This window comes from Pygocentrus nattereri, chromosome 17 (assembly GCF_015220715.1).
Source record: "Pygocentrus nattereri isolate fPygNat1 chromosome 17, fPygNat1.pri, whole genome shotgun sequence".
NCBI classification, from domain to species: domain Eukaryota; kingdom Metazoa; phylum Chordata; class Actinopteri; order Characiformes; family Serrasalmidae; genus Pygocentrus; species Pygocentrus nattereri.
In genome coordinates, this window is record NC_051227.1 from 8,958,359 (window position 1) to 8,978,613 (window position 20,255).

The window sequence follows — 20,255 nt, forward strand, 5'->3', positions numbered from 1 at the left end:
GTTTGGTACATTAGCCTTGTAGCTGCAGTGTAAGTGTATTAGGACACCAAACTTTTCTTGGCTGATGGACAGTTGGTGTGAAAGTTGTGCTTTTTTTTTGTTTGTTTGTTTGTTTTTTAATTGGGATGTGCTTTGACATCCCATTTCCACCACTAAAAAAGTCAATTAGTACATTCCAATGACATAATATCTCATAATTATGACTTCAAATCTTAGAATAATGACATAATAGCTCATAAGTATGACCTAATATCGCACATTTGCTACTTAGTATCTCATAATTATGACCTGCTATCTCATAACAAGATCCTGTCTAATAATAATGACCTAATATCTCATAATTATGACCTGCTATCTCATAACAAGATCCTGTCTAATAATAATGACCTAATATCTCATAATTATGACCTGCTATCTCATAACAAGAAGATCCTGTCTAACAATAATGACTTAATATCTCATAATTATGACCTGCTATCTCATAACAAGAAGATCCTGTCTAACAATAATGACTTAATATCTCATAATTATGACCTGCTATCTCATAACAAGAAGATCCTGTCTAACAATAATGACTTAATATCTCATAATTATGACCTGCTATCTCATAACAAGATCCTGTCTAATAATAATGACTTAATATCTCATAATTATGACCTGCTATCTCATAACAAGAAGATCCTGTCTAACAATAATTACTTAGTATCTCATAATTATTACCTGCTATCTCATAACAAGAAGATCCTGTCTAACAATAATGACTTAATATCTCATAATTATGACCTGCTATCTCATAACAAGAAGATCCTGTCTAACAATAATGACTTAATATCTCATAATTATGACCTGCTATCTCATAACAAGATCCTGTCTAATAATAATGACTTAATATCTCATAATTATGACCTGCTATCTCATAACAAGAAGATCCTGTCTAACAATAATGACTTAGTATCTCATAATTATGACCTGCTATCTCATAACAAGAAGATCCTGTCTAACAATAATGACTTAATATCTCATAATTATGACCTGCTATCTCATAACAAGAAGATCCTGTCTAACAATAATGACTTAATATCTCATAATTATGACCTGCTATCTCATAACAGTGGGATCCTGTATAATAATTATCACTTAATATCTCATAATTACAACTTGCTGCCTCAACAATGAGATCATTAGTATGACTTAGTATCTCAAAGTTACTACTTATTGTCTCACAATTATGACTTGTTATAATTGACTTAATATAAGATCCTGACTAATCATTATTCCTTAGTATAATATATATATATATATATATATATATATATATATATATATATATATATATACTATACGTATAATTATGCCTTGTTATTCTTATAACATTGAGATCAAGTCTGATAATAATGGCTTCTCATAATTATTGATTTTCTATCAATAGAGATCATAATTATGACTTAGTATCTCATAATCATGACTTACCGTCTCACACCTGTCATCCTGTCTAATAATGATGACTTAGCATCTCAAACTTATGACTTTCTTCCTGTGAGAGCCTCATAATTATAAATTGGTATTTCATAACCGACATGGCATCTCATAATTATCTCATAATAATGAGATAAAAACATAAAATCTCGGTATTATAATTTGCCTCCAAATAGTCATGAGATTGTGTTTCATTTATGACTTAATATTTCACAGTCATGACCGCTGATTTCACAATTTCATAATTGTGAATTAGTGTTTCATGAGAATGTATAATGTTTATGGTTTGATATCTCATATTTATGACTTTCTGTCTCATAACAGTAAGATATCACAAGTATGACTTAATATCTTTGCTTCTCATCTCATAATTACGAACTGCTGTCTCTTCCCGATGAGATCCTGTCTAATGATTTTGATGTAGTGGTAACCAGAGAGTATTTTTGGAATTCGCTCAGTTTCACGGGAATAAAACTCTTGTAAACTGAGCTCAGAGTGAAAACAGAGCACTTGTGCTGGGAATAAAAGGTCAAGCCTGGAAGAACCATGGAGAAAAAGACACGTAGAAGACTTACGGTCAACCAACACACACAGAAAAAACTTTAATCCCCTTCCACGAGGGATAAGTGGTCCAAACTTTAATATACTAAACCCGGGAGGAAGGATGCGATGACCCAGATTTTTAATGTAAAAACTTGCGGCCATCGTCCAGAACGCTTAGTAAAAAGTCATGTCACTTATGACTTACATATTTAGAACACATACACCAATAGGTTTGTAATATATTTATATATGTATTTTTTTTCCGTCGCAGTTTTAGTCTTTCACTGTTGTTGTTCTTTTTTTTGGATTTTTTTGTTTGTTTGTTTGTTTTGTTTCATTTTTTTTATCTAGACCAGCCAGATACAATACCGATTACTATCATACAGTCACTTTAGGAATGATGCACGTTTTTAGGATATGGTCCATTCCGGCTGAAGGAGTCCGTTCTCCAGGCAAACTGATGCAATCGGTATTTGTATAGACTTGTTTGGACGTCTTTTATTCTTCCATTGTTTTTGTACAGACTGGCTCCATACAGTGTCTGTATGTATCTCGTGTCTTCTGTGCAAAAAGTCTTTGAAAGTAGCCGACACACATGAACACATTTCGGGGTTCGTCATCGTCGTCGTCATCATCATCATCATCATCATCATCAACATCATCATGGTTTCGTTTTGTGAGATATCAAAAAGAAACTCAAAACAGTCACATATCCACTGGCCTCTCACCACCTTGGCATCACATATAAAAATAACCATTAAAATAAAAACATAAACACAAAAAGAAGATGTGTTCCCACAGAGTCGGGGACAACCAGAGATGAGGAGACAGCGTGTGTGTGTGTGTGTGTGTGTGTGTGTGTGTGTGTGTGTGTGTGTGTGCGCGTGTGTGAGACAGGTAGCAGCATCCTCCACTGGTTCATGTTCAGGAATAAGGCACCGCTGCATTACTGGAAAGGACATGGCACTCCCTCTCTCTCACTCTATGTCTATGTCTCTCTATCTCGCTCTCCTTCTCTATTCTCTACGTCTCTCTCTTTCTGCCCCCCTTTTCTTTCTCACTTTTTACACTTATTTATTTATTTTTTTCTTATACAGTATACTTCCAGTGTACATATACGCAAGATGCCTTTAGACTTTGCGCAGTGCGCCTTGTGCAAAAGTTTTGGCACACCCCCCCCGCCCCCCCCCCCCCCAGTAAAATGAATATACTAGAAATGGAATATACTAGAAAATATAACACGCAAAAAAAAAACGTCAAACGTGTCCTACAGAGGATGTAGGGACACATCCAAACATTTATCTTGCTTTATTATTATTATTATTATTATTATTATTGTTATTATTATTATCGTTATTATTATTATCAATAAGTTATAAGTAAACACTGCCCAGCCCAAGCAGGGAAACTAAACAGCCTGTTTAGAACTCATCGCTTCTGTGATGTCACAAGAACCAGCTCATTTACATACAGCCACCAAGCTTACAGTAGTTTAGCTCCACCCATTCATGGTGAAGCTCAAAGGAGGGTTTCAGCTCTGAGTGTTGAAACGAGGCACAATGCAGGACAGCCAATCAGAACGGAGCTCTTATATCGGTTTTGAGGGCACAGCAACAAAAAACATTTACTTCTAAAAGATAAAGAGTGGCGTCAAACGTCAAAATGAATTAAGTTTTGGTATGTAAAAAAAAAAAACGGTGGTAAAAAATTGAATTATTGGATCGGGGGAGCGAAAACGTTTGCATGCAACAGTATAAACATAAGAAGGGTATATTCATGAGCATAAATAAGGATCTAATTAAAAATGAAATTGAACACGAGTTCATTATTATAGTACTTTGTTGCAAAGTCACTGCGGGCAATTACCGCTTCGAGTCATCCACGGTAAGAAGTTCTTAGCTTATCGCAGCATTGTGATTCAGCTTTGGTCAAATCGTCTTCAATTCCCAAAGGTTACGAAGGTCCCTGTGATGGACTTGCGCTTAAAAAACAGAAGTCAAGTCAGCATATAGGCTAGGCCAGGCAAATACCTTAGCTATTTAAATTCTTCTCAAATAAGGCCCGGTTCATTGCTCCACTCATGCGTCCTTCAGTGACGTTTGAATGATCACCAGTACAGTTTGTAGAGAAGATGCCTTATATCACAGTGCTCCCACCACCATGCTTCGCTGTGGGTGTTCCTGGGATCATCTACATCTACAGCATGTGGCTGATGCTCTTATCCAAGGCGACTTACAATTTGATCATTTTACACAGGTAGGTGAAGGCAGTGTTAAGAGTCTTGCCCAAGGACTCTTATTGGTATAGTGTAGGGTTTTTGCAAAGGTCAAGGCCAGGATTGAACCTCATTGAAGGCAGATGGGTTACCTAGTTCACTATACCAATGCAATCCTTGGCATCTTTATTTCTACAGATATTATGAGCTGAATTATTGCCAAAGAGCTCTACTTTGGTTTTGCATGATCAGAATGCATTGCTCCAAATGTGTTCCGAGTTATGCTCATGCAAAGTAGACGTGCATCTCTGTGCTTCTTTTTCACGGAAGAGCTTGGCGTGGCATGAAAACGACTGTTATAACTGGAGTTTCTGCTCTTTTTGAGGGATTTCTAGCCTCTCGTATACCTTCCTTATCATTAATCATTAAGGCCAATCATCTGGGATGCACCTCTCTGGGTATGAATAGTTGCGCTTCTGTGAACGTTCCACTCGTATATTATCAAACTACTTGTGCTGACAGGAATGCTGAAGGTTCCATTTGAGTGCTGTGTCATGTAGTTTAAGGAGTGTAGTTTGACAATGTGGTCCCTGAGAACTTTAGGACGCTCCTTCACTTTCACCTTCACCTTGTTTGCCACCTATTGCGTGTAATCTTCGCAAACAATGGTAAATTCTTTATTATGACATTGGGAATTATCTTTTATCACTGTTGTCGGGAGAAAACCTCGTATCTCCAAAATGATAACTTCACAGGGGAAGGAAAAAACGTAGGTCAATGGAACCAGATATGTTTCCAAGTCATTTTGGGCCGTTTCTTTTAGTCCATTCAACATGAAATGTACATACATTACAAAGAGCAACAGGTATTTTCAAATTATGTCAAAAACTGGAAAATGTCAAAAATGGAGATACAAGTTTTTTTTTGTCAATTTCATTTTTTAACAGATCTATTTTACGTTTATCAATACATATTTTGTTCATATTTTATTGGGAATTTTAAGTGGATATGTACTCTAGAAGTATACACATTATAACATACACTCACAGGCCACTTTATTAGGTTCACCTTGCTAGTAAAAGGTTGGACCCCCTTTTACCTTCAGAACTACCTTAATTCTTCATGGCAGACTTTCAACAAGGTGTTGGAAACGTTCCTCAGAGATTTTGGTTGGTTATTTGAGTTCCTGTTGCCTTTCTATCATCTGGAACCAGTCTGCCCATTCTCCTCTGACCTCTCACATCAACAAGGCATTTTCATCCACACAACTGACCGCTCACTGGATATTTCCTCTTTTTTGGACCGTTCTCTGTAAACCCTAGAGATGGTTGTGCGTGAAAATCCCAGTAGATCAGCAGTTTCTGAAATACTCAGACCAGCCCGTCTGGCACCAACAACCACGCCACGTTCAAAGTCCCTTAAATCCCCTTTCTTCCCCGTTCTGATGCTCAGTCTGCACTTCAGCAAGTTGTCTTCACCACCTCTACATGTCTAAATGCACTGAGTTGCAGCCGTGTGACTGGCTGATTAGCTATTTGTGTTAACAAGCAACTGAACAGGTGTACCTAATAAAGTTCTCAGAGAGTGTAGACTGAAGTGCCATATGCAGTAAGTGTGATGTTTAAAGTAAAGAGATGAAATCACTTGAAATGATTAGTCTATAGTTTATATTGCAAGTGTGCTAGCTGGCTGCGTAACAACTAATCCTGTTAAAACTTCAGCCTTTTTCATAATGTGATGTGAAACTTAAGGAAACTTCAGCTTGGCTAGCTGACTCTGAGCCACAGTCACTTGCGCCAGCTTTTATATTACACACCTGCCAACCTTTTTCAAGTTGTTTCACCTCTTATCTGTAAACAAGCCACATCGAGTCCCACATGGCCGTGAGCTGCGGGTGAACAGCACTGCCGTAATGACTGTGCGTTACCGTAGCAAGTCACAGATGCCAAGAATCAATATTCATTCACTGACTGCATTTCCTTTCGGTGGTCCTCACTTAATCAAGCTTCAATGTCAACATTAAGAACCAGTCAGAGTGACTGATTCCCGTCCCCATCTCTGTCTTTCACTCTCCCTCCCCTCTCTTTATCTCTATGTCTCTCTCTCACTCTCTCTCCCCCTCCTCCCTCTCTTTATCTCTCTCTCTACTGACGGTTCTGTCTTTCTCTCTCCATCTATCTTTCCCTTGCGTTATGCATCTCTGTCTGGCTTTTGTCGCTGTCCAGAGAAAGATAAGCATCTCCAGCATGGTTGGTTTTAGGGGAGAGGGCAGAAACATTCTTCCCTTTGAATGTAGGTCAGTGTAATTAATTTTGGAGCATTTCTATTGGAATAGAATAGAATTTGGAACCATTTTGCCAAATGCGAAATTAGACCTCTGCATTTAACCCATCCATGCAGTGAAACACCCACGCTAGGGGGCAGTGAGCATACGTGCCCAGAGCAGTGGGCAGCCCTATCCACGGCACCTGGGGGTTAGGTGTCTTGCTCAAGTGCACTTCACTCATGGACTGTCAGCCAAAGGGATCAAACCTGCGACCTTCTGGTCACAAGGCTAGTTCCCTAACCTCCAGCCCACAACTGCCCCAATCATCATGGTTCAATCGTCATTGAATTTTGAGACAATGTAAAGGTCAGTTATGTGCAAATGATGTAGAAATGGACAGTGACAGTCCCTCGTTCTTAATATCTCTTTACCTCTGTCTCTATCTGTATGTCTCTCTCTCTGTATTTGATGGCAGGAGGAGCCAGAATGGAGCCACTGAACATGAACAAAGCCTGGACAAAGACACATGAGAGAAATTCTGTTTGTGTGTGTTTGAAACAGTGGTCTCTGTATAATTATATCTGTGTATGCGTGTGTGTGTGCATCAGAGAATATGAGTGGTCCGAAGTGGGAGCAGAACAGGGAGCAGGGCAGTTGTAGCATCTGTACTTCTGCTGTACATTCTCACTGCTTCACTACACTAAATAGGAATTTAAGACCAAAAAAAAAGAGTCTACGATAGATACAGTATCTTTTTGGTGCTGTGGTCATATGCAAGAAATTTGAAAAACCCCAGTCAAATTACACGTTGTGTTTATTTGACCGGTGAGTTCATAAACAATCCAAATAGCAGAGGTTCTCTGTCAAACCTCAAATCAGCAGAGCATGTAATTCGGCCAGGGGTGCCCAAACTTTTGCATGCAACTGTACACAGCAGTGAATCCCAGTCCTGGCAACCCGAACACTGTTCATACACTTGATTGAACATTGAGCTGGATCAGGTATGTAGAGTAGAGAAAACTCATGTGGTCACCAGCAGAGAGACTGGGAGGCCTTGCTATAAAGAACCAAAAAGGTTCTTTGGTGAACCATATGCAACAGGTAACCCACCACAGAGAAGAACCATTCAATTATGCAAAGTTCTTGCATTCAAAAGGTTCTTTGAGTGTTCATGGTTCTATAAATAACCAATGCCTATACTAACCTTTACAAACCTTTAAAAAACTATTTTTTAAGGGTATTCTACAGTCATTACTCAAAATTAGTCATCCATTTGCTGTGTGAATGTAAATTGTGTTAAAAAGTATGTGTTTTTGTTTGCTCTTGGCAGTTTGGCTTGATTGACCAATCATTTCAAGCCTATATACCTACAAACATGTACCTAGCGATATGTCATGCCCAGATATACAAAATATTCAAACTTCAATGCCAAAACAGTTGAGACAGTATGTGGATTGTAAATAAAACATTTTCCTATTTCATTTTACTCATCTGAGCCACTTGACCTCCTGGGTTGCTGGAGCCTCTCCCAGCACTCACTGGGCAGAAGGCAGGGAACTCATTACAGGGTAGATACTCACACCTAGGGGCTATTAAATATGTCCAACTGGCCTGACTACATGTTTTGGACCATGGGAGGAAATTGGGCATCCAGTGGACATCCAAAAAGATACAGGGAGACCATGTAAACTCTAGATAGAAAAGACCCTGGTTGCTTGGCCAGGGAATCAAACTCAGGGGTGTCTAGCTGTGAGACTTCCCACTGCATCACCGGATCACTGTGTTTTACCTATACGCCCATTCTGAAATCGATGCCTGAAACACATTCCAAAAAAAGTTGAGACAAGCTGTTTTAAACAAGGAACACTGTTTGAAAATATTCAACAAATGAATTAAACAGGTGATGCAAACAAGCTTGCATGTACAAGGAGCTTCCAGGAAAAGCTAGTCTTCTATAAGCAAGGACAGACTGAGCCTCACCACTGAGCCTTACCAAAGATGTGGCAGCATGTCATCCCACAGCTCATTCACCATTATCTGTTTTTCCTTACATTTCTCCTTGAGGAAAATTCTATGTCAGATCTTCTTAGAACTGCTTGTACTCTTGAGTGTGTGTAGATCTTGTGCTGTACCTACAGACAAATCTAAGAAAACATTGAATTGGATATCTCAATCTGTGGAAAAACTCAAGCCGGTTTTAAGAAATTTCTTCTGAAGAATAGTTGATGAATGATGCCCAATGTTCTCAATAAGCAGTTGTTACAATTTTAGGTATTTCATCCTTAACAAACATTGTTCTCCAAGTAAAAGAAGACATAGACCATCCAGATTGTTACAAGTGTAACCCAGGGTCTGTCATGTTATGGAGGAGTATTAGTAGGTAACTTAATCTATGATGGCATCATAAACTTGGAAAAGCATATACACCTTTTGGGGCAACCTATGCTGCCTTTTAGACAATGTCTTTTTCAAGGATGTCCTTGTTTATTTCAAAAGGATGGCAACGTAATCAGACAGTGTGGGTGCTAGACTGGCCTTTCTAGCAGTCCAGGCCTGTTTACCGTTGAAAATATGCTGTGCATTATCAAGTGCAAAATATTACAATGAAGGCCCTGTACAATCACAAAGCCGAATATTTGTATGTCTTCATTCCCTAAATATAAGTAAGTGCTGGTAAAAGGAAAGGAGATGTAGCCCAGTGGTAAACATGCTCCTGACCCAAATTTCTGGGAATGTGTTTCAGGCATCAAATTTGGAATTAATCCATGTTTACAAAAAGACAAAAAGAAATTTAATGGATCTGTGCTGTTTTCAGTATAACATGTCAAAGAGAACTTATTAATCACCAGGCCCAACTTTTCAGAAACCGAGCATTGCATAATGTAAATGGATTTAAGCAAGAATGAAGGAGGAACCTGCTTGAAGTGGTAAGTGGAACCTACTGCCCCACTACTCCACTCACATACTCTGGTGCACCTGTTCTGTTTGTTGTATGTGGACATGTGTAAAAATCTATGGGTACTGCATCATTTTGTCTGTGTGTGTAGTTTATGTGTGTTAGTTAATGTTCAAGCGGGTTTGTCCAATATCTCCACTGCTCAAACGGTGCTCTCCAGCATCCACTCAGTGCTGCTGAACGTGACCCTGCGGCTGGCTGGCGGTGAGGCGTCAGTGTTCAGGTTAGTGCTGGACTTGTGCCTGCGGGTCCGCGCCCTGCGGGGGTAGCTGTGGCTCTGGAACAGGGCGTAATCACCATCGAACGAGAAGCGATGCCTGGTCCTAGCCAGTTCGCCCGGCAGCAGGCCCATTCCACCAAGTGCCCCCTTCCGGCTGTCCCGGGCCCGTGGTGGGGGCACATCCTCACCCACCTTGGAGCCGATCAGGCACAGGGACATGGTGGAGCCCGTCAGGCTGCTGTCCGTTTGGGTGTCCTCAGAAGGGGGGTTTCCCAAACTTGCCCTGCGGGACCCTGGTGGTAATTGGACAGGCGCAGATGCAGATGGGATTGGTGCCTCTGGACTTAGTGGAGGCAGCTGCACCTTTAGCTCCTCTTGAGTTTCACTTTCTAGGCTAAGAAGTACCAGGGCCTTGCAGTCTGTTCCAGCTTGGGACTCCCTTCGACGGGAGCATTCGTCAACTCCCTGCTGCTGCTGCTTTGACCCAGGATGTCCTATGCGGTTTCCGTTGGTCTGTGAATGACCGTGGATGTTAGTGCTGGAATTACTACCAGTATTACCACTGGCGCCAGCCTTAGCCTTGGAGCTGTCGTAGGCCTTGTAGCGGATCATGAGGATGACGATGAATACCAGAACAGAGGCCACGATGACTCCACCAATGATGATGATCATGGTGCCACCAAGGAACTGGCTGTGGACAAAGCGGCACTGGCCAGCTTCAGGCGCGGTGCGGAAGTGGACACAGCCCACCACACGAGTGGCCGTCAGGGAGGTAATGCCATCATCGTAAACAGCCAGGACGCACAACTCATATTCACGACCAGCTGCCAGGTCACTGATCCTGAACGTCTTACTCTCTGAAGGGATCATCCTAAAACAGAGAGAAGGACAGAGAGAATAAAAAAGAGGGAGGGTTATGTATAGAGTGATTGAAAGAACAAAGAGAAAGAGAGAAAGAAAAAGAGGTGAAGTGGTATGAAAAGAGAAAGGGGGAAAGCAATAGGAAAAGAGGGATGGAGAGATAAACAAGAAAAGATGGGGAGAAATACATAAAGAGATTTAAGACCAAAAAGAGAACGACAGATTCAGAGAGAGGAGGAGATACGATGAGAGTAAAATGGGAGAGAAAGATGCGGGATTGGTGGGAGAGATAGACAGAAAAGAGAGAAAGAGAGAAATGAGTGGTGCGAAAATAATAGAGGGATCAAGGGGAAAAAGACAAATGGAGTGATATGAATGGAGAGAAAAGAGAGATAGGGTTGTGATGGAATGAAAAGAGAGAGAGAGAGACAATCAGAGAGATAAAGAGGTAGAATGATATAAACAGAGTCAGAAAGAAGATAAATGAACCGAAGAGAGAAAAATGAGGAAGGAAGAAAAGGTGGAGTGAAACAAAAATAGACAGGAAGGAAAAAGAAGGAGAGAAAGGGATGGGATGATATGAAAAGAGAGAGGGAGAGAAAGAAAGGGGTGGAATGGTAGAGATATACAGAAATAAGAAAGAAAAAAGGAAGGAACAAATAGAGAGAAACAGAAAGAAGTCAACAGAGATAGACAGATAATCAATATGAATATATATAGAGAGAGAAACCGAGTGAGTTAGATGCAGATACAGAAAGAAAGGAATGAAATGAGAGGACAAACAGGCATAATGAAAAAGAGAGTGGGTGATATGAGCAGAGAGATAAAGATGAACAGCAAGAGGAGAGAGACAAACAGAAAAGGGGGTGGAGTGAAATGAATACAGAGCAGAGAGAAAAACAAATAGAAAGAGAAATGGGGCGAGACGGAGAGTAAGAGAGAGATGGAGAGAAAGAAAAGCAAACAGAAAAGAAGCAAGGATAAGAAAACTAACAAACAAGACACACCACACTCTTTGTTGGTTTTACTTGGGCCTAAGCTCAGTCTCCTAATACTTGCGACTCAACATCTGAAGTGGTTCACGATGTCATGGGATTATAATCTGATGTGATCTAAATTTTCTTCTATACAGCCTGAAATTTACAGGACATTTTTAGTACAAATAATGCTTTCAAATAATAAATTAAAAAGATGCAGCAATGCACAATGTGTGTTCTCCATTAGTAATACAGGACCTAACCCTGATTGCTGTGATTCTGTTCCTGATTAGTTCCGGACTCCTGTTTAATTTTGTCCCAGGAGCAGGTGGATGTTAATTAAAAAATTGGGCTGTAATTTCATTTTAAACAAGATTCCAATCCACAGTTTGGAAAACTAGGTTGGCATCTCAGGCATGGTTTTAGAACGCTTCAAATCATATTTATTGAATAGACAATTCTTGGGAAATCGTTCATCATAAAACCTGTAAAATTTCTTGTTTGAGTCAAGGTTCAGTCTTAGAGCCCTTGCTCGTGTCTTACTGCTAGGCACTGTCTTTTGGAAACATATTCTTTTATATTATATATTCTTATATATATATAAATACATTTAAAATAAATGTATGTTTATTTATATTATATGTTATTATATTCTGGTAAATGTAGAAAAAGTCCTTTCATCAGCTGTGGCGCTCATCCTCTGACTAAAACGATGTGGGACAGCAAGTTACTCTACTGTTTTGAAAACTAGGTTGGATTCTCAGGCATGGTTTTAGAATAGTTTAGATCATATTTATTGAATTGACAACTCTTGAGAAATTATTCATCGTAAAACTGCAGTGTTTCTTGTGGAGTGCTGCAAGGTTCAATTTTAGGGCCTTTTCTCTTCTCTTTGTACATGTTGTCTTTGGGGAACAGTATATTCTGGTAAATGTAGAAAAAGGCCCTTGTTCTGACCTTCATCAGCTGTGGTGCTCATCCTTTGACTAGAACAATGTGGGACAGCAAGTTATTCCACTGTTTTGAAAACTAGGTTGGATTCTCAGGCTCGTTTTAGAATAGTTTAGATCATATTTATTGAATTGACAACTCTTGAGAAATTATTCATCGTAAAACTGCAGTGTTTCTTGTGGAGTGCTGCAAGGTTCAATTTTAGGGCCTTTTCACTTCTCTTTGTACATGTTGTCTTTGGGGAACAGTATATTCTGGTAAATGTAGAAAAAGGCTCTGTTCTGACCTTCATCAGCTGTGGTGCTCATCCTTTGACTAGAACAATGTGGGACAGCAAGATACTCCGCTGTTTTGAAAACTAGGTTGAATTCTCAGACATGGTTTTAGAACAGTTTAGATCATATTTATTGAATTGACAACTCTTGAGAAATTATTCATCGTAAAACTGCAGTGTTTCTTGTGGAGTGCCACAAGGTTCAATTTTAGAGCCTTTGCTTTTCTTTTTGTGCATCTTACTGCAAGGTGTAATGGAGTTGAAATTAAACAGTTGATAAAATATTGAGTTTCACCAAAATGACTCCATCTTTGTAAAAAGGCTTAAGAACAAGTGTTATTTATATTTTTATACAAAAAGGAAAAAAAAAAACCTTACAAATATTTTTAGGGAGCTATTCTTTTCTTGCTGTGACATCACAGCAGACTATGTCCCTCTGCTGCTGCCGTACCTCCATCAGACGAGTAAGACCTCTGAGATGGACGGTGTGTAACTCCTTATTAATATATAGTTTAATTCAGTTCATATCGAGAAAAAAACTTTGAAACATTGTTCTAACACATTATATGAGCATGTGGCAATCTTAGAGTATAGTTTTGATTAGAAATGCTTTTTTTGTTGAAATTTTTTGTTCTCCCCAGTCTGTTCCCTCCTGAAATGTGCAGTGCATTTCGCTGATGCTAGCCAAGCAGCGTTAGTTTTGTATTTGTTCTGCAGTATTTGGGATTTGGGATTTTTTTATGATATGAACAAGCTATACGATCACGTGTATGCTATTGTAATGTGAGGAGTGCTCTTTTGGGAAGAGATAATATGAGCTCATCAGACGAGTGAGAGCTCTGAGATGGACGCTTGCGAGGTCTGCAGCCGTCTAAGGCAAGAGAAGATTAATATACTGTAAAATCCGTTTCAGAATAAACAGAGTGGAAAGCGAGCCCTTGTGTCCGACTGGTTGATGACCGAACAGTGGTCGTTACAAAGGTAATGTCTTTGGGAAAAATTCTATTCTGTTAAGTGTATAAAAAAGGCCTTTGCTCTGACCTTAATGGGCTGTGCTACTCATCCTCTGACTGGAACAATGTGGGACAGCAAGTTAATCCGTACAGTGAAGGTCAGAGGGTCACACTGAGGAATGACCACGTCAGCATGAGCGATGTCCTTATGATCAGAGGTCAGAAGCTGAAACCGGTGGGGGGGGTGGATAAACAGAGCTCCTATTCTCAAGGACTAAGGAACATGTTTCGTTGCTGACTTGGGAACGACATGAGGAAGGAAAACTGCCTGGAGCAACGTTTTTGGCTTAAATGTGGCAAAATATTTAGGATTTTTTTCACTTCCAAGCTGTGAAATGCCAAGGAAGCAAGTTATGTGATGAACAGAATAGAAACTGGCAAAAATAAAGATGCTGTTTCCGTGACAGCAGCGGTCTGTATTTCACTTCTCTCCGGCAGAGTGGGCTGATTATTAAATGGAGAGAGTCGGGATGGTTGGCCCAGTTTTCAGTCTCTGCCATATTTCTCAGGCATATGATACGATATAATCCAACTAGCAGCAAATGAAAGCTACAAAACAGAACCTTGTTGGGTTGGTTGGCATGTTATTGGTATGTTTGGGAGAGCAGTGAAAAGCTATGAATTCAAAGAATGAAGCAACAAATAAAAATATGTTCTCCTCATTCACCAGTCAGTGATTGCTTGGCACAATACCATACCCCAAAGGAACAATATTTCATAGCTTAAATTATTAACTGAAAATAGTGTTTTATTACATTTCATGTTATGAGCAGTTGTAAATTGAATGCGAAATTGATCATGGCAGGGTGCTTGGCTCATGATAATGGTCAGGTGAATTATTTATTTGTTTCTTTGTTTGTTTATTTATTTAAAATCTCAGTCTGAAATTACATGTGCAAAACTAGAAGGTTCCGATGACAAATTTTGTTGGCTTGTCTAAACCCTCACACATTTTCTAAGCCGCTTCTCCCTAAGGGTTGCAGGTGGGGGGGGGGGGGGGGGGGGGGGTGGGTGCTGGAGCCTATCCCAGCGGTCATTGGCCAGAAGGCAGGATACACCCTGCACAGGTCGCCAGTCCATCGCAGGGCAGCTGTCTAAACCATTGCTGTGAAATCCCAAATGGTTGCTAAGGTGTTGCTATGGTTTCACAAGTTGTTGTGTCCATTACCATGGAATCCCAGGTGATCACTAAAGTATTGCTTGACCATTGTTCTGGAATCCCAGGTGCTTGGTAAGGTGCTCTTAGGCTGTTTTCTATAGTATCCCAGGTAGTTGCTAAGATATTGGCCAGCCACTGGCATAGTTATCCCAGGTGGTTGCTATGGTGTTTTTAGGCTATTGCTCATCATTCTTGGCAGTTCATTTTGCCTGTCACATGTAGGCCTAGATTTAATTTCTGGTCACCTTCCCCCCAATACTGAAGTTCTTTTCAGTTTCTATTTATCATTTGGGGCTTATTAGTGAGCTTTAAATAAATGATTTTCTTTCCTTGCAAAGTCCTGCTAGTTATTTCTTCATTATTCTCTGGTTAGTTTGTATTTTTGACCATTTTTTGGCTTTTTGATTGATTTGTTTTGTTGATTGTTTTGTCTTTACACCACAATTCATTTGTAATAAGAAAACAAAAGGGAAAAAAAAACAAACGCTGTATGAAAACCATACCTGTTATGCACAAGCACGCAACTTATATATACACTCCCTTTGTAAAGACAGTTTAATGAATTATTAACTATTGTTTTCCTAATTAAAGTTGATTAAATTGATACTTTATTGAAGATCAGTGTTCATAAGGTTATGTGACATCTAGATAAGTCTTTTGCGATAATGTAAACGCACACAAACATTTATAAACACTTATTCCAGTAGGTGTCATTTGTCATAAAGGATGCATTTGGCAGCTTTGATGTCAGGTTGATGCGACATCTACGTCAGATGACATTTTTTCTGATGTCATGACACTTTCCACGTTATGAAAACAGACTTTGCAGCTCTGTGTATGCCACAGTGACATAATGCTGATAATAAGGCAAGGCTAGCCATCTTAAGCCAGTTGCATAACAATAAAGTTGGCAAATTTGTCGACATGAAAACTTACTGTATAATAATGTAATGTATACAGTGAAAGCATTGGCGCTGACAGTTATGACACTGTAGGCCCTTAGGGTAAAGTAAAGGGTAAAACTGTATAACTAAATGGTTCATGAATTTCACAGTGCTTCAGTAAAACTTGTTTGGACGTCTTATTTCAGGCTTTTGACTTTAGAAGTAACTAGACGTCTGAACAACTTTCCTATTAATAATTTGAGAACAACTTGTTAGCAACTCTCTTTCACTTTAAAATATTGGTTTTATAAAGCAAACTTGCAGCACTTTGTTTTCTTATTCTGTGTTCTTTTTTATATCTTTCATGAGTCAGAGTTTTCGAGCCAGAACTTTTGCAGAGCCTATATGAGGACAGTGTGCTTGTGCTTTTGAGACCAGTTTTTCATCTAACGTTCTTTTATCCCCATAGGAAATGAATTCACATCTAACGGCTCTCATACTGCCCCTCATACACATCGCATTCAGACTCGTAGCCATACTAGCACATAAATGCACACATATTAGCAACCACCTGGGATACCATAGCAATTACCTAGCAACACTTTATCAACCACTTAATATAACACAGCAATGACCAAGCAACATCCAGCTACATGGTGTACTGTAGCAGTGCTCTAGGGACAACTAAGACACCATAGCAGTGGCTCAAGAACACCTTAGCAGCCATCTGGATAACAAAGAAGTGGCTTAGCTACTACTTGGGATAACATAGCGATGACCTTAGCACCAATTTAGCATCTACCTGGGATAACATAACAGCCTTCACCTTAGTAACAGCTTTGCAACATTAGTGTATTTTGTTGTTCATATTCTGGTTTATTTTTGCCATTAGTTATTATTAGCAGTGACTCATCGTTTTTCTCCCAGTTTTGTGGAGTGTCCGCTGTGTCAAATAACAAAACCACTCTCACTTAAGATTTAAATGGGAGAAGATTTATTACAGGTCATTTTGTACAGTGTCCTTGAGTGTCGAGAAAGGCGCTTTTAAATTGAATTTATTATTATTATTATTATTATAAGACACTGATGCAGAGAGTTGTATACATTTTTTCAATGAATATGAATCAAACTAATTTAATCAAATATATATATATATATTATGTCGTTGTTGGTGCCAGACGGGCTGGTCTGAGTATTTCAGAAACTGCTGATCTACTGGGATTTTCACACACAACCATCTCTAGGGTTTACAGAGAACGGTCCAAAAAAGAGGAAATATCCAGTGAGCGGTCAGTTGTGTGGACGAAAATGCCTTGTTGATGTGAGAGGTCAGAGGAGAATGGGCAGACTGGTTCCAGATGATAGAAAGGCAACAGTAACTCAAATAACCAACCAAAATCTCTGAGGAACGTTTCCAGCACCTTGTTGAAAGTGTGTCACGAAGAATTAAGGCAGTTCTGAAGGCAAAAGGGGGTCCAACCTTTTACTAGCAAGGGGTACCTAATAAAGTGACCAGTGAGTGTATATATATATATATATATATATATATATATATATATATATATATATATATATATATATGTGTATAATCATTATTAATTAATATTCTATACATTTAATTTATTCAAATATTAACACAAACTGCACAAATAAATAGATTTTTAAAAAGTGTCCTGGGTGCCAAGACTTTCGCACAGTATTGTATATTTTTCACAATGGCAGCAATTTCTTTATATTTGTTTCCTAACAATATTAGACCTTAGCCACAACCCTAATGCTAAGCTTTATGCTGGACATTTGTCCGTTCTCTCTCTCTCTCTCTCTTGGTTTTGCTACTCGCTCCCTGCTCTCTTGAGCTCTGGACAGTATGTAGGCCGTCCTCACGCTACTGCGTCTGCTCCTATACTTACAGGCATGATTTCACACCACCGAAATCTTTGAAGTTGAGACATCTCCTACAGCGCCTTGGTCATACTTTCCCAGATGCATTCCTTAATGGTGTCTTTGAAAGTGGCTGTGCTGAATGCTAATGGCTGTGCAGGCGGCTTGGCCGTTGCAAATGTTCCCATTGTCCCTTTTTTTTCCGGCCAGCATTTGTCATTGACGTAGATAGTGCTTTCTTTTTTGTGGGCGAATGGCGGCGAAATGCAGAAGTTTTGAGAAATTTTAAGCCTTATTCAAGCTCAGGCTCAGTCGATGGAGTGATGGTTTAGAGCCATTCATTTGATCCGTTCGAATAATGGATGTTGAACGTCGGAGCTGGATTTTTGAGGACATGTTGGCATATTCTAGGTGTTAAATGTACCACTCTAGTGGGGAAAAGGCTTCCTGACAAACATCTGGGCATGCTTACAAGGTACTTAAGCGTATTTACAACCCATCTCCTTTTATATGCTAATACAGGCGCTTATCCTACCGGGGCTTTTTTCCTTTCGCTGTATTAACATCCTCCTACAGAGGACTTTCAGTAAACACCCTTTTCCATGTTCTCACACCCTCTTGCGCTGCAGCACTGCCAACATCTAGATCCTCGCGATTAACATGCATTCTTACACGAGTTTCCGACAAGACCACCCCCCACGCACGTTCCCGGCCTTCCTCTGACATTTGGAGAAATTGTGAAAAGGGAGCTCGCAACAACAGCTCGGAACATGATAATCCCAGCTCAGAGAGAGAAGCACAGCTCAGACAGAGCCTCTACAGGTCGTCTGTCCACTTGCCTGCAGTGTTTGCAAGGGCCTTGGGTGGCTATTTATAGGCATGCAAGGTCAGGCTTCTATCTATGTGAAACTGGAAGCTAACACACATTCATAACTGATGTGGTGGTGGTGTGTTAGGGTGTGTTGCGCTGGTGCGAGTGGATCAGACACAGCAGTGCTACTAGAGTCTTTGAACACCTCCGTGTCACTGCTGGACTGAGTGGCAAAAATACCCAGCCGGCAGTGTCCTGTGACCACTGATGAAGGTCCACAGGACGACCAACACAAACTGTGCAGCAGAAGATGAGCTGTCGTCTCCGACTTTACCTCTACAAGGTGGACCGACAAGGTAGGAGTGTCTAATAGAGTGGACAGTGAGTGGACACAGTGTTTAAAATCTCCAGCAGCACTGCTGTGTCTGATCCACTCAGACCAGCACCACACACACTAACACACCACCACCACGTCAGTGTTACCGCAGTGCTGAGAATGACCCACCACCCAAATAGTACCTGCTCTGTGAGGGTCCATGGTGGATCCTGACTACTAAGGAACATTTAGGAGGCTTTAAACATCCAAATGGACATTCTCTGCATTTCAATATGCATTAAATTTAATTGAATTTTAATTTGACAGCCCTATAAATGCATTTTTGAAACCATTTGTCAAATCTGAGAAAAAGAAATATGAATACTTTGTCTTGCTTGGCTTGAACGACAGTGAATTTGTAAGTTGTTCATCACTGGGAAATGTTCATATTTCCATGCCAAGGGTGTGATTTTTACACTTTTAGCAACATGATGACTCAGTGAGGGCATAACTTCATGTAAAACAACCACCATGTTGAGCGTTACAAGCTACCCTAGGTATATTTCAAAATGTGAGTGGCATAGCTTAGTGCCACCTAGCCTACTTTCCATAACCAGACAGATAAACACTGAATTTTAAAGACAGGATCGATGACCTTGCATGTAACTGCCTAGCAGCTCACAACAACCCATTTACATTTATTAACCATTTACATTTGGTTGACACTCTTATCCAGAGCGACTTAAAATTTGTTCAATTTACACAAGTTGGTGTTAGGAGTCTTGCCCAAGGACTCTCATTGGTATAGTGTAGGGTACTTGCCCAAGCAGAGGACCGAACCCCAGTCTACAGCATAGAAGGCAGAGGTGTTACCCACTACACTATCCAAGCACCTAGCAGTTTGTATTACAAAGCATGAACTGAACTACTGTTGATTTTACCATGGTAAACTTTCGTATTTACATTGCTCACTAGCTATGTAGCAGCCTATGTTAGGAACTAGCACAGCTCAGCTAAGCTCTCACAATCTTCAGAAAGCTTTAAATGGGGTAAGGTTATGTTTATATGTTCCTTAGTTCCTTGCCTTATGGCAGAATTGGTGTTAAACAGCGGTACAAGACCAGAGACAGCAGGCAGCCATGTAAACACTGCCATGGTGATGGTATCCACCAAAAATTGCTGATGAACTAAGGAAAGCAAGTTTTTTAAGGTGGAAAAATGCCCACTGTCTTTGGTTCCACCCTTTTTTTGGCAGTCATGGGGAGGGCCTAGGTCACCCCAGGTCTCCATAGCTACACCCTTGCAACAAGCCAACTGTCTCCTGTCCTGATAATGTCTCGAGTTGAAATGATACAAAGGTCTACACAATTAGCATGTATATTTATTAATGTATACTTCTTAGAGCGCACATGTACCGAAGTATAATTAGAGTGCATCTGTCGGTGCTAATGC

General features: G+C 40.0%; 1 protein-coding gene across 1 annotated transcript in view; it reads right to left on the reverse strand.

Annotated features, from left to right (window-relative positions):
* Positions 1-5,686: 5,686 nt before the first annotated feature.
* Positions 5,687-20,255, reverse strand: part of lrfn1 (leucine rich repeat and fibronectin type III domain containing 1) — a 238,416-nt gene continuing 223,847 nt past the window's right edge. Inside the window, exon 6 of the mRNA XM_017719121.2 lies at positions 5,687-10,547. Coding sequence (XP_017574610.1) covers positions 9,599-10,547 — 949 coding nt within the window. The 3' untranslated portion in view covers positions 5,687-9,598. The remainder of the gene's footprint in view (positions 10,548-20,255) is intronic.